The 13,363-nt window shown below is 33.8% G+C and overlaps 1 protein-coding gene and 1 pseudogene across 2 annotated transcripts in view; both read left to right on the plus strand.

Annotated features, from left to right (window-relative positions):
* Positions 1-13,363, plus strand: part of GRID2 (glutamate ionotropic receptor delta type subunit 2) — a 1,875,262-nt gene that overhangs the window by 1,203,761 nt on the left and 658,138 nt on the right. For both annotated transcript variants that reach the window (XM_043971982.1, XM_043971983.1), the window contains one exon: positions 5,992-6,111. In XM_043971982.1, coding sequence (XP_043827917.1) covers positions 5,992-6,111 — 120 coding nt within the window. The remainder of the gene's footprint in view (positions 1-5,991; positions 6,112-13,363) is intronic.
* On the plus strand, positions 11,775-12,363 carry LOC122731711 (annotated as a pseudogene).

Consider the following 13,363-nt stretch of genomic DNA (forward strand, 5'->3'; position numbering starts at 1 on the left):
AGGTCAGATTTAAACTCAAATCTTCTTGATTTCAAGCCTAGCTCTCTATCAACTGAACCACATGGATGTTTCTTAGTTAAATTTACTTCTAGATAAAATAATAACTATAAAAACCTTTAGTCTTTCCAAGGTTTTGAAATTCTGTCATAAAATATGTACATTCCATTATGAATGTTTTGGGAAGGAGGCTTATCAGAATTTCTTTATCAGTAGCTTATATCTTATTGTAGAAATCAGCATGCAGGGGCAGCTAGGTGGCGCAGTGGATAGAGCACCAGCCCTGGAGTCAGGAGGACCTGAGTTCAAATTTGGCCTCAGACACTTAACACTTACTAGCTGTGTGACCCTGGGCAAGTCACTTAACCCCCATTGCCTCACAAAAAAAAAAAGAAGAAGAAGAAAAGAAAAGAAAAAAGAAATCATCATGCAATACTAAAATGTATATTAAAAGAACAGGGATATAAAAAAGACAGTTGGTGAAGGCATTACCTAAATTTACTTCATCACTGATCATCAAATAAAATTATTTAAAATTTTTCCTTTTTAAAAAAATGTTCCATTATTTACAGTATCTCTATAAAACTGAGAATACCGAGTAAAATCAGAACAGCTATAAAAACAATAATGTCTATTTATATAACATAATAACAATGTGGACAAAAAATTTCGAAGTCTGAAGTTTTGCTTCACATCACTTTTTTTGACCATGATCAAGTTACTGAACCTTGGTGCTCCAGGCAATTTTCAAAGACTAGTTATGGATGGATTTCCCATATGCATTCCTTAGGAGTTCCCATATCAGATATCCCCCATGTGAATTAAATCCTTGCCCCCCACAAAAAAAGTCCCTGAACATATAGCATTTGCATATGTGTACACACACACACACACACACACACATATACATACAAATATATAAAATATCTCTTAGAGTAATATTGTTATGCTGTTTCTTGGAGTCCAATGATTTTGTTTTTTGGTGGGGCAATGAGGGTTAAGTGACTTGCCCAGGGCCACACAGCTAGTAAGTGTCAAGTGTTTGAGGCTGGATTCGAACTCAGGTACTCCTGAATCCAGGGCCAGCATTTTATCTACTGTGCCACCTAGCTGCCCCCTTTATTTTGTTTAATGGAGTTGTGAAGAATATCTTTCCTCCTGTTGTATTATTTAATTCTTATTTATACAAATAATAATTTTATTTATGTTTAATAAAAAATGTTTATTTAAAGTTTTGAGTTCCAAATTCTGGCTATCCCTTCCTTCCTCCCTTCTTTTCCTCTATCCTTAGGTGGTAAGCAATCAGATATGAGCTTTGCATATTCAATTATGTAAAACATTTCCAGATTATTCATTTTATATAAGAAGTCACAAATAATAGAAAAAATGAAAGAAAGTGAAAAATAGTGTGCTTCAGTTTATATTCAGTAAATACAAGTTCTTTCTCTGGAGGTTGATAGTATGCTTCATCACTAATCCTTTTATGATTGTCTTGGATCATTGTATTGCTGAGAATAAATAAGTTATTCACAGTTCTTCATCAAACAATATTGCTCTTACTATGTACAACATTATCCTGGTTCTGTTCACTTCACTATACATCAGTTCATATCAGTCTTTCCAGGGTTTTCTGAATTCATCCTGCTTGTAATTTCTTATAGCACAATAATATTTCATTACAATCTTATATCACAAGGGAGCAGCTAGGTGGCACAGTGGATAAAGCAACAGCCCTGAATTCAGGAGAACCTGGGTTCTGTGAGACTAAAATTGGATATTAGATCATAAATCTACCCTACTTAACCTTTCCCTTAATTTATCTCCCAGACTAGTAAATGGAAGAAGCTTCTGGTTTTCTAGATAGACCTTTGATTGTATGGTAGTCACAAGGTGATGTTGATTAGAAGGATAGGAAAGTAGAAATACAATACAAATCGTCTTAAGTCTAGGCTTAGTCTATATTCTGTATAAAACTCATCAAAACCCAAGACCACCTTTGGGGAGAGAGACCGAGTCAAGCGTGTGCTGTTAACCAAGAGCCGGGCCGAGTCAAACTCCAGTCCACGTCTGTCTGTGCAGCGCAGCCAGGAGACCAGCGGAGCAGGAAAAAGTCCCCACTTCCGTTCTCTCCTTGCCTTTTAAGCTTGCACCCCAGAAGTCGAGTGCTCAGCAGGCAATCTGGTGTGCATCGCAGGCAGACTGGTGTGCATAGCTCATGCTGTTGGTCTCCTCCCCAAAAGGGTGGTCCTAAAAAAAAACTGGTGTCTTTCCATTATCTAACCGACTGTTAAAACTTTTTACCACAGTTCAAATTAGGCCTCAAACACTTGACACTTACTAGCTGTGTGACCTTAGGCAAGTCACTTAACCCTCATTGCCCCACAAAAATCAATCAAACAAACAAAAATGCAATCATATGTCACAACTTGTTTAGCCATTCTCTAATTGCTGGACATCCCCTTGATTTCTTATTTTTAACTACCACAAAATAGGTTCTATTCTCTTTGTTGGAAGTCTTGGGATATAAACCTCACAGTGGTATTGATGGATCAAAGGTTATGCACAGTTTTATAATAGCCTTTAGGCATAGTTGCAAATTGCCCTCTAGCATGGTTGGATCAGTTCACAACTCCACTGAGAGTGGATTAGGATCCCAGTTTTCCCAGTTCCCCTCCAATGTCCAACTTTGATAGGTGGGAGATGGTACCTGAGTTGTTTTAATTTGCATTTCTCTGATCAATAATAATTTAGAGCATTATTTTTTCATATGACTATAGATATCTTTGGTTTCTTTGTCTTAAAACTGCCTGTTCATTTCCTTTGACCACTTATCAATTAGTCAATAACTTGTATTCTTTTAAATTTGACTCAGTTCTCTATATATTTGAGAAGTGAGCCCTTTATCAGAGATATGTGTTGCAAAACTTCTGAGTTTGCTGCTTTCCTCAAAACTTTGTTTGCATTGGTTTTGTGTCTGTAAAAGCTTTTCAATTTTATATAATCAGAATTATCTATTTTACATTTTGTAATGCCCTCTCTATCTTCTTTGGTCCTAAATTCTTCCCCAGTCCATAATTCTGACAGATAAACTATTATGTGCTCTCTTTATTTGCTTATGTTATTACTCTTTATGTATAGATAATGTACCTATTTTGACCTTATTTTGCTATATAGTGTGACATATTGGTCTATCCCTAGTTTCTGCCATACTGTTTACCAGTTGTCGCAGCAGTTTTTCTCAAATAATGAGATTTTACTCCAAAAGCTTGGATCTTTGGGTTTATCATATAGATATCATATAGATGACTGTACTATGACCCACCACTCTACTTCTTAGTCAGTACCAGATTATTTTGTTAATTCCCACTTTATAATACAGTTTGAGATCTAGTATGGTTAGACCACCTTCTTTCATATTTTTTCATTGATTCCTTTGATATCCTTTAGCCTATGTCTTCCAGATGAATTTTGTTACTTTTTCTACGTTCTATAAATATTTTATAGTTTGATTGTTATGGCCCTAAATAAATAGATCAATTTAGGTAAGATTGCCATTTCTATCATATTGTCTTGGCCTACCCATGAGCATTTAATATTTTTCCAATTGTTTAGCTTTTACTTTATTTGTGTGAGAAGTGTTTTATAACTGTGTTCATCAAGTTGTGGGGTTTGTCTTGGCATATAGACTTCCAAGTAGTTTCTATTGTCTACAGCTATTTAAAATGGAATATCTCTTTCTATTTGTTGTTGCTAGATTTGTTGGCAATATGCAGAAATGCTGATGATTTGTGTGGTTTTTCATCCTTCAATTTTGTTAAAGTTAATAATTTCAAGTAGTTTTTTAGTTGATTCTTAAGGATTTTCTAAGTATAACATCATATTATCTGCAAAGAGTGATAGTTTGGTTTCCTCATTGCCTATTCTAATTCCTTTATTTTTCTCTTATATTATACTTTTACTGATAATGACATCCTTGAGACAAATAATATACATTAAAATACCTATAGTCCCACCTATATCTTCTACCACCTTCATTTGCTAACATCACCAAGGAAAGATACATCCTTCTATATAACAAAATACTCTGGATAAAAATGGAAATCAGTTTGTTAGAAATTATATTTAAATCAACATCTTATACTATATGCCATTAAAATCTCCAAATTGGAATGCAACCTAAATACATGATACCATAACATTTAAGAAGAAAATTAGAGGAGACTGGAAAGAAGGAGTTTGGACAACTGTGGATAGGTGGATAATTATAAAACAAAAAAGGGATACAGAGCAAAAACAGTTTTGATACAATAACAATTAAAAATTATTTCATGAACAAAGTCATTATAACTAAAATAAGCTGAGAAACTATTTAATAAAGGAAAATTTAACAGCAGATTGTTATAATAAACCTGATAGCCAATCCCCAACAGAGAAGTGGTAAAAGGATTGGAATCGGTAATTTTCAGAAAATACAATGAAAATGATCAACAACCATATGAAAATATGTGTTTTTCTTTGTTTTTTGTTTTTGTTTGGTTTTGTTTTGGTTTTGCTGGGCATTGTGGGTTAAGTGACTTGCCCAGGGTCATGCAGCTAGTAAGTGTCAAGTGTCTGAGTCAGGATTTGACCTCAGGTTCTCCTAAATCTGGGGCCAGTGTTTTATCCACTGTGCCACCTAGCTGCCCCAAAAATACGTTGTAAATAGTATGACAAATGCTTATTAAAATTAATGTAAGTTTTACTCCATACCCATGAGATTGGCAAAGATAATGAAATACACAAATCAAAAATGCTTGAGGTGCTGTGGAAAGACAGGCACATTACTTAAATATTTACAGAGCTATAAATTAATCCAACTTTCCTGGAAGAAATTTTTTTTTATTATTTTTGAGAAGTTGCTAGACTATATAAACCTTCTGATACAGTGATACTGCTACTAGATATATAACCCCTGGAAAACTGAAGGAAAAGTTCCAAGTACACAAAAATATTTATGATAGCACTTTTTGTGGTAGCAAAGATCTAGAATAAAGTTGAAAGATAAAATAAATTGCAGTATATAACTATTACAGGGTATTATTACTTCAAAACAAATAATAAATATGAAATATTCAGGGAAACTTGGGCAGACTTCCATGAACTAATGCAAAGTGAAATGCACAGAATCCGCAAAACAGTTTCTACAATAACCACAATAAAGTAAAATGTCATTGACAGCTATCAGAACTCTGATCATTGGGGTGATAAATTGTGACTTAAGTGATCTATGGATATAATATACCTTCCTTTTCTGGACTAAGAAGTGATGAATTCTTGATTCAAAAGGAAGTAAATTATAGCATATGGGTTTTTGCTTAACTGTATTTCATTATAAGGCAGAATTAAAAGGTGTCAAATTGGATGGATCACTGGACCTGGAGTAAGATCTGAGTTCAAACTCTTAGTAACTGTGTGACCCTGAGCAAGCCACTTCACTTCTGTCTGCTCCAATTTCCTCATTTGTAAGATAGGGATAACAATAGTACTAACCTTCTATGCTTGCTGTGAAGATAAAATAATATTTGTAACCACATTACAAACCTTGAAACATTATATAAATGCTAACTTTTATCGTTATTATTATCATTGGGCCAAGAGTGGGGAGAATGTGGGGAGTCATTGGAACATAGCAGTGCTTAGTTTCTATAATAAAACTTACATGATTTAGTATAATTTCTAAGGAGTTTTCATAGCTGAAGTAAATGTCCTGAACATATATGTAATATCAATTTTTCAAATGTAGATAAATATGATTGTAATTAGCAAAGGTGAAATTCCTCAAAAAAGTATCCATAATATATTAATTTTTAAAACCAAAACAAAATCTCTCCAAACCTAGCCAATAAGTTCTTTTGTGTGTCTTGCTGTTTCACAAGTAACAGCTTGGAAAACTCTTTGAATATTACTGGTTTCAACAGTTTGTGGAATTTCACTCTAATGTTTTCTATCCCTCAGGGAGGAGTAAGCGGGTTGACTGGTGATTTAGAATTTGGAGAAAATGGAGTCAATCCCAATGTACATTTTGAAATTCTTGGAACCAACTATGGAGAAGATCTTGGCAGAGGTGTCCGTAAGGTAAGCCCAGACACTGACAAGTGTGATTTCGCCTAATGTTAATTGCAACTATGCTTAATTTGTTTGTATCCGGTATGGGTGCAGAACATTGTGTAGTTTATACAGAGTTGCATGATAGAGGGAAAAGAAAGCTGTTCAATTCTTGCCATAAATTCTAGGCTACAGTATTATAGAGTTTATTTAAAATACAAGTTATTTATAATACAAATTAAAATACAAGTTAGGAGATAGTTGTTTCAGTGGTAAAGATCTTTCACTTCATGGTCTGTCTTTTTTTTAAAAATGGTTTATCTTTTTTAGCCATAGTATATTGCTATGGGTTTGTACTTTGTAGGATGTATGTATAAGACTGGAATGATTTCCCAGATAAATTTCATGTAGTAAGAGTGAAAATTTATTCTAAAATGTGATAGAATTTTTAGGTTCTGTCTTTGTTATGTAATAAGTAGACTGGAATAATAATAATAAATTAGTAATAAATAGTCTGGAAGACATGAATCCTTCTTATATTCTGTACTCTAGGTCTCATGCAAAAAAAATGGAAAGCAATTTCTAATAAAAGATGTTTCTTTAAAGGAGAAATTTTATACACTTCTCTATATGTGTATGTGTGTGTATGTGTGTGTGTGTATATATATATATGTAATTGAAAATATAAAATTAAAATGCAATCAGATGACATGAAATGAAATAATTGAAACTTATAAAGTGCTTTAAAGTTTACAAAGCACTTTGCATATATTTTCTCTTGATTTAAGGCAATTTAAGATGAGCATATAACTATACATCTCTAATTGCATAGATGAGACTTCCATCAATGTTCTTAAGCAGTTGTTTCTTCAAAATGCTGAGCGGTAAAATATATTTGTACTTAGGCAATATTAAAACAAGTAACACAAAGAATAAGGTCATAGTTGTTTGAGAGTAACAGCCTCCCAACCAGTTTTAGATCCACCACTGCATTCTTGCTCCCATTGTACTGAATGGTTTTGTTTCATGGAGGTAGTGAAGCCACAGTGAAGAGTTTGACGCCATACTCAATTAAACAAAGCCATTTATCCTGTAAATCAAAATTATTTTGACTCTTTGAAAATTTTGTCCAGTTGGACAAAAAGATTAACACTGATCTTTTGTAATATATGATGAGTTAGTTACTAACGCATTTTGATGGTGTGCTAGAGCTGAATATTTAATGGTGGTAAGTAATAGAAAACAATATATTTCTATCAGATTTTTCTATTTATATCAAAGAAATCAAACTTTATGAACAATACATTGTAACCAGTCAAAATGTGGAAAATAACTTTTTGTAACTATATAATAAAACTTAAAGTAAGATTAATTTTTATCTTCTAAATATAATGCCATAATGACACTGAGCTAATGTTTTAAGCATTGAGATAATTTTTATATTCAGGAAATGAAAGACATAATTATAACATTGTTATAGGGATACATTGCTTTCTCATAAATGAAAAATATATATATATTTTTGGTTGGGAAGTCTTTTAAGTTAATTATGTAGTGACATAACATAGCCTTACTATCCTGGGTTTGCCTAAGCAATGATAGTAATGCTCAGAGGAATAATTTTTAAATTGCCTTAAAATACTTTTTAAAATTAATTTAAATTTATGATAATATTTATTTTTAAATGGACTTAATGTTTTCATTAACTTTAGTTGTCTTAAAATCTGTATTCAGAGTTTTCCTATGTGTTCGAGAGCCTTATATGTATTTCCAGATGCTTACTATGTAAGGCCCATTTGAAAATAGTGCCAATTCTTCTAAGGGATATATTAACATGTGTAATGTATTTTGAGACACCCAGAAAGAGAAAACTGTGTATTGCATGATTTTTTTCCAAATTTCAGGATGTGGTTATTAATCAAAGATGCTTTCTTGAGAAAAGTATGCAAACTAGAGTATGATTCAGTCCTTGTTTCTCAATGTTCTCAGGAAGAGTGGTCTTTCTACTGATGAACTGTCAAGTTGTCAATGCTCATCCCTATGCCAGTAGCTAAATGTACACAGTGCCTGAAGGTTTATCACCATGAGCAGGGACACTGTCAGCTTTCATAAACAAAGGAGGACTATGTCTGGTCAGGACCTAAATGTCAGACTGACAAAGACTTCAGGACACCAACTGTTGAACTAACCTCAACTCTTTTAGCAATGTAGAGTTCTTTCTTCAGTTGATTTTTGAGAGTATTATAGGGGAAAAACAACTTGAGTTTCCTTATTCTTGGAAAATTGCAGTCATTTTCTTCCTTTGGACCTGGATGATTTTTATTTTTTTGAAGGAAGAAGGGAAGATCTGTGATTTGTTTGTTATATGGAATTTCCAGTGAGGCAACTGGCTCCACTAAAGACTCTCTCAGTGGCTCTGCTGACATTTATAGTCTTAGAGAGTTGCTTGGAATACTAAAAAAGTATACGATTTGTGTAGAGTCTCACATTCAATATGGTCATACATCATCTCATTGAGTAGCCGATTTTTTATTTCTCCTTAAATATTTTGATTTTTTCATAGGTGTGTTGGGCTTTGGTGTCTAAGTCAGAATCCTTAGAATTGTGGTTTCAAACAGTAGAAAGCACTTCACCCTAACATTAAAAAAATAAGTAATAAAAACCTTACCAATGAGTCTGCATATTGAAAATGTTTCCCAATAAAACTTTTAAAATGTCATTCTAGTTCATTTCTTTTAAAATGATTTATTTTTGTTTCTTTTTAAACACCAGTCAACACTCAATGTCCTGCCCAACTTCACATAGTAACCTCTTTCTTAACAAGGAAAAAGAGTTGAGTAATACTAAATAATTCAATGATTAAAGCTGTCAATCTTATTCAAGTGATACTAACTTTTCATTTTAGAAAGTTAAATGTGGACTTTTTTTTTTTAAGTGAGGCAATTGGGGTTAAGTGACTTGCCCAGGGTCACACAGCTAGTAAGTGTTAAGTGTCTGAGGCCGGATTTGAACTCAGGTACTCCTGACTCCAGGGCTGGTGCTCTATCCACTGCGCCACCTAGCTGCCCCAAATGTGGACATATTTGTAAATGGTCCCTCTATTCCTATGATTTCTCATGTTAGGTTAAAGGATTTTTTCTGCATAAAATGATATGGTTATTTCATTTTTTCTTATTTTAAATTCATATGAATTTATTATATTATTAGGTTTCCTAATGCTGAACTATCTGTGAATCAGGTATAAATATGACTTCATCACAACATATTTTAATATATTATTTTGAATTCTTAGCTATTATTTTATTTAACATTTTTGATTAATATTGGTCTGCAGTTTTAAAAAAATAGTTTTTTTTCTCTCACTTGTTTGGAGACTTTACAATACTTATACAATACTCTGCTACCTTCTTTTTCCATTTTGGCAACAATTTATGAAGCATAGATATTATTTTTTTCTGTTACTGTTTGAGAGAATTTATATAAATAGCTAAATATAGGAATATATATTCATCAAAACCAGAGGACATTTTTTCATCTTTTGGGATTTCATTTATGGCTTGTTAGTTTCTATTTCTGAGGTTGTATATAGTCTCTCTTTTCTGTTTTGTTAACTTTAGAGTTTTTTTGTAAATATTCATATGCTGGATTTAAGTTTGCCTGGCATTAAATCAGGTGTCATGGTTTCTGATAATACTTCATTTACTCTCTTTTTTGGTAGATTTCTCCAGCTTATTTTTATCATTCTTTTTATAAAAGTTCTTATTTCATCAGTCATTTTCTGTTCAGTTGTATTTCTTCTTTGATATTTGGAATTTCTAAGCTGTAATTTTAAGGATTATTTTGATTGATTTTCTATATTTTAGTTGCATGCTTAATTCATTGGTCATGCTTTCTCTCTTTTGTTCACATCAAAAATCATTCAACAAAGACTTGTTAAGTGCCTACTGTGTGTCACACATTGTACAAGACACAAAGACAAGATTAAACCAGTTTTTGCCCTCAAATAATCAGATATAAGTTTTCCTTTAAGGTTTGCTCTAACTATTTTGTGAAATATGAGGAAAAAGGGAGAAAGCACATTCCAGGCATGACAGACAGCTCAAATAAAGTCAAAGAGATACAAGATGGAATATTGTTTACAGAGAGTAATGAAAACTACAATTTGGCCTAAACACAGAATTGGGGAGGGGGGAGAGAAATGGCGTAAGTTTGGTTGGAAACAGATGGTTCAAGGTCTTAAATGCCAAGCAAGCAGGGGTGTTTGAATTTATATATGTATAAATATATGTGGATATGTATAAATATATTTGTGGATATGTATACAAATATATATATATATAATCTTCTTTTATATGTCTGATGACAGAACCTTTTGAATTAGGATTGACTGCTTTCATTTTCTTCTAATAAGGGAACCCTTTCTCAGGAGAATGAAAACTATGATCATTCTTTTGGGAATCAATAATAGGTTTTTTTCTTGCTCAAATTATTGAAATTATAAAAATAAAGCAAGAACACTGACGTGATGTCTGCATTTTCACCCCTGAATCAAATCCCGCGTCATCCAGTAATTATATAGTAGAAGCTCAGTCTCTGCATTTTCTTGAAGTTATAGCTATTCACTTATTACTAATAAACACTGTGATTCAGCATGAAAAGCTCACAGTGGGCAATTAATGAGGTTGGAATTTATCATAAAAAAGAGCCAAGGAAAGAAGGCCATAGAAAGCAGATTAAAGCAAGATTCGTCACTTTTTTTTTCCTTAGGAGTACAATTACCTTAGGTGACTTCATATAAAAATTATTTTATAGATGAAATGATGAAAGAAAATGATACTTCAAAGGTATTTTAGTACTTGATTATAGAGGATTCTTGGGACTGGTTTGGAATGATTATTCAGCTTCTCCTGTATTGATGTAGATATTCACAATCTAGATAAATGCTTTTAGGATAATCAATGCATTTGGTTTCTTTTTAGACAGCAGTAGGCTTTACAGGTAGTGGACATTTTTGGCAATGATAAAAATAATTCAAATAATTGATCTGCCTACATAGTCATCCTTTGAATAATAGACAAAGAATAATCAAAGGAGGATAACAACCTATTCCAGGACCATTTCTATAAGAATTGTATCTACTAGGGTATGATGATGGTGGCAGGCAGATTTCCTTGGAGTGGTCCTTTCCTACCTTTCAGGTGTGACAGAGAACTTAGTTGTGAGATCATAAAAAAATTTAGATATATTCTTCAAGAGTGTATACTTTATGTGTAATTCTTTCCTTCATTTTTTCAGCTACACGGAAGTATAATTTTTTTTTAGTTACAGGGAAGACATTTATCTGGGGCTATGAATCATTCGTTTTATAAATACAAGTAAGGCCATTTAGATAGTTGTGACCACTGGTAAGTATGAAAATCTTCCCTGCATCAAACAAAATATTTTTTACCCTATAATCAAAGTTCTGAAATGCCATTGTATATGTTCTGTGGATTTATTAATGTTTTCAATTGACAAAAAAACCTAGTGGCATTACTATGATATTAATTTAGCTTTCTTTCAGTTAATAACAAATGACTTAAAGATAAGGAGATGCCAACGATTGAGGCTGAGCATGAGATAGTATGTGCTATACCTGTTGATGGTTTTAAAATACAGACAGTGGCTTTCCGTTTTGAGGCAGCTATCTGGCAGGGTAAGCGCGCGCCAGCATGGGGGCCTACAAGTACATCCAGGAGCTATGGAAGAAGAAGCAGTCAGACGTCATGCGGTCCCTGCTGCGCGTGCGCTGCTGGCAGTACCGCCAGCTGTGGGCCCTGCACCCGGTGCCCCGGCCCACCAGGCCGGACAAGGCTCGCCGGCCGGGCTACAAAGCCAAGCAAGGTTACGTCATCTACCGCATTCAGTCCGCCCAAGGGTGCGACCTACGGTAAACCTGTGCATCACGGTGTCAATCAGCTGAAGTTTGCCAGGAGCCTTCAGTCTGTAGCAGAAGAACGTGCTGGCCGCCACTGTGGGGCCCTGAGAGTCTTGAACTCCTACTGGCTACAAATTCTTTGAGATTATTCTTATTGACCCATTCCATAAAACTATCAGACGAAACCCCAAGATTCAATGGATCACCAAGCCAGTGCACAAACACAGAGAGATGCGGGGGCTTACTCAGCTGGCCGGAAGAGCCGGGGTCTTGGAAAGGGTCACAAGTTCTACCATACTATTGGACAGTCTCGTCGTGCAGCTTGGAGAAGGCGCAATACTCTCCAACTTCATTGATACCGCTAATTGGTGTTCATTCATTTGTAAACTTAATGTTTAATAAATGGAATATGGGGGAAAAGTACAGAAAGTGGGCAAAACATTTGGAGATATCTGTATCTATATATTGTATCTATTTTAAAATATTTGAACATTTGTTCAAATACAATTAGTATTGTATAATATAATATGTATTATAATCCATTTTGAGTAATAGGGCTATTTTCAGATAGTAACTTAATTGTGAATTGCCAGATAGACCCAAGTTCAGTACAAACACCCTTATTAGGCAATTGAGAACTAACTAATATATCTATTCATAAGGTCCTTTAAAACAATCCAATAATGATGAGAAGTGTTGGTGACAGTGGAGGTGACAATTGTGTGAGAGGAATTAATTTTGTGATTTCAGCCTCAGTATTGAAGTCACACCTCTGTTGCATAGGATGATTGACAAAGTGTTTGAGTCTCTGAATATTTTAATATGTAGGCTAGACAATGGAAAATGTCAGCTGACAAAATTGTGTGGGCAGAGCATATTTGTTTTGTTTTTCCTTGGGGGGGGGTAAAGTTCAATTCTTGAACTTTACTGTTAACTAAATGTCATTGTTTATTGTTACAGAGTAGCTAGGTGAGAGTGGTTAGTGTACTAACCTGGAGTCAGAAAGAGTCATCTTCCTGAGTTCAAATGTGGCCTCAGATACTTACTAATAGCTGTGTGACTCTAGTCAAGTCACTTAATCCTTTTTCCCCAGTTTCCTCATCTATAAAATGAGCTAGAGTAGGAAATGGCAAACCACTGCAATGTCTCTGTCCAGAAAACCTGAAATGAGGTCACTAAGAGTCAGACATGCATGACTAAAAAGGTAACTGAAAAAATATTAATGTATATTGACTCTTAACTCTCCCCTGACACTGATTCCTTATTCATTTTTATTCGTTGAGTTTTGCCCATTAAAAAAATTCTTCCCCGTCTGCTTTATTTCAGAAATTGGGACATAAGCATAAAGATTGTTGGATGGAGAAT

This window comes from Dromiciops gliroides, chromosome 6 (genome assembly GCF_019393635.1).
Source record: "Dromiciops gliroides isolate mDroGli1 chromosome 6, mDroGli1.pri, whole genome shotgun sequence".
NCBI lineage: Eukaryota > Metazoa > Chordata > Mammalia > Microbiotheria > Microbiotheriidae > Dromiciops > Dromiciops gliroides.